This window comes from Haliaeetus leucocephalus, unplaced genomic scaffold (assembly GCF_000737465.1).
Source record: "Haliaeetus leucocephalus isolate CR32 unplaced genomic scaffold, Haliaeetus_leucocephalus-4.0 Scaffold730, whole genome shotgun sequence".
NCBI classification, from domain to species: Eukaryota; Metazoa; Chordata; class Aves; order Accipitriformes; family Accipitridae; genus Haliaeetus; species Haliaeetus leucocephalus.
The window spans coordinates 718,354-719,441 of NW_010973166.1; the positions used below are offsets into that span (position 1 = coordinate 718,354).

At 69.7% G+C, this 1,088-nt stretch overlaps 1 protein-coding gene across 1 annotated transcript in view; it reads right to left on the reverse strand.

Moving 5' to 3' along the window:
- Nucleotides 1–988, reverse strand: part of LHX4 (LIM homeobox 4) — an 11,473-nt gene extending 10,485 nt beyond the window's left edge. The window contains exon 1 of the mRNA XM_010580625.1: nucleotides 913–988. Within this exon, the coding sequence (XP_010578927.1) occupies nucleotides 913–988 (76 nt within the window). The remainder of the gene's footprint in view (nucleotides 1–912) is intronic.
- Nucleotides 989–1,088: the final 100 nt, after the last annotated feature.

Genomic DNA, 1,088 nt, shown 5'->3' on the forward strand with positions numbered 1-1,088 from the left:
GGGGGGGTGCGGGCACATGGCCCCCCCCCGCCCCGGTGTAGGGCTGGGCCCGGTAGAAACGGGCAGGCTGTGGGCCCCTATGGCTCACACCCGGCTGCCAGCGTGTGCGTCCCGCTGAAACACGCTCGGGGCCGAACACCCGTGGGGTCCGTCCACCCGCGTGTACATATACACACATACCCCGCCACGCGTGCATGGGGTCATACACCCCCCCCCCCCCCGGACGTGTTTATGGACACCCCCACGGCACGCGTCGGCATGTGCTTTCACAGCAACACGCTACCTGTAGCTAGAGAGCATATAGGGGCACGTATAGATATATAGGTGATTTTTGGACAGACGCAGACACGGCGGCATCGCCCCACGCGCCGCGCGGAGCCGAGCCGGGCCCGCCGTCCCGGTAACACGCGCGAACGCCCGTGGGTCCCTTCCCACCGCCGCCGTTGGCCCGCGAGGCGCTGCCTGTCGCGATAAACGATATAAACGGGGGGTCGGGCGCTGCGGGCCGGGGGTGCGCGGGGGCGGGCGGGGACCGGAGTGCACCACACACACACACACACACTCACACGTACACTTGCACACGCACTTGCACACGCACAGCCGGAGCCGCGGCCGCGCCGACCTCCCCGTCGGGGCCGGGCCCGCATCGCTCCGCACGGCTCCCGCCGCCTCCCGCCCGCCCCAGGGCACCGCTCTCCCTTCCGCACCCTCCGAATTTTTACGTCTATTAACGCTGCTAGACACGGGGGAACAAAATAAAGGGGAGGAAAAAAACCCGCCCGAGCGGGAGCGGGAGGCACCTGCCCAGCCCGCAGGGCGCTGCCCCTCCAGCCCCTGCCCGCCCTGCCCCGCCGGCCCGGGGCCGCCTTTGCGGTAGGGAGCGAAGGAGGGAGAAGAGAAAAGCGTCCTTACGTTGCACCGGCACACCGAGGATCTCGGGAAGCCCCTTGACAGCCCCTTCGGCAGCGAGTGCGGAGCTTTGCATCATTTTATTGGCCCGGGGGGCGGCGGAGGGGAGAGAAGAGGGGAGGGAGAGATGCGGCCCGGGCCGGCGGAGCCCCGCGGCGGGAGGCAGCGCCGGGTCCGGC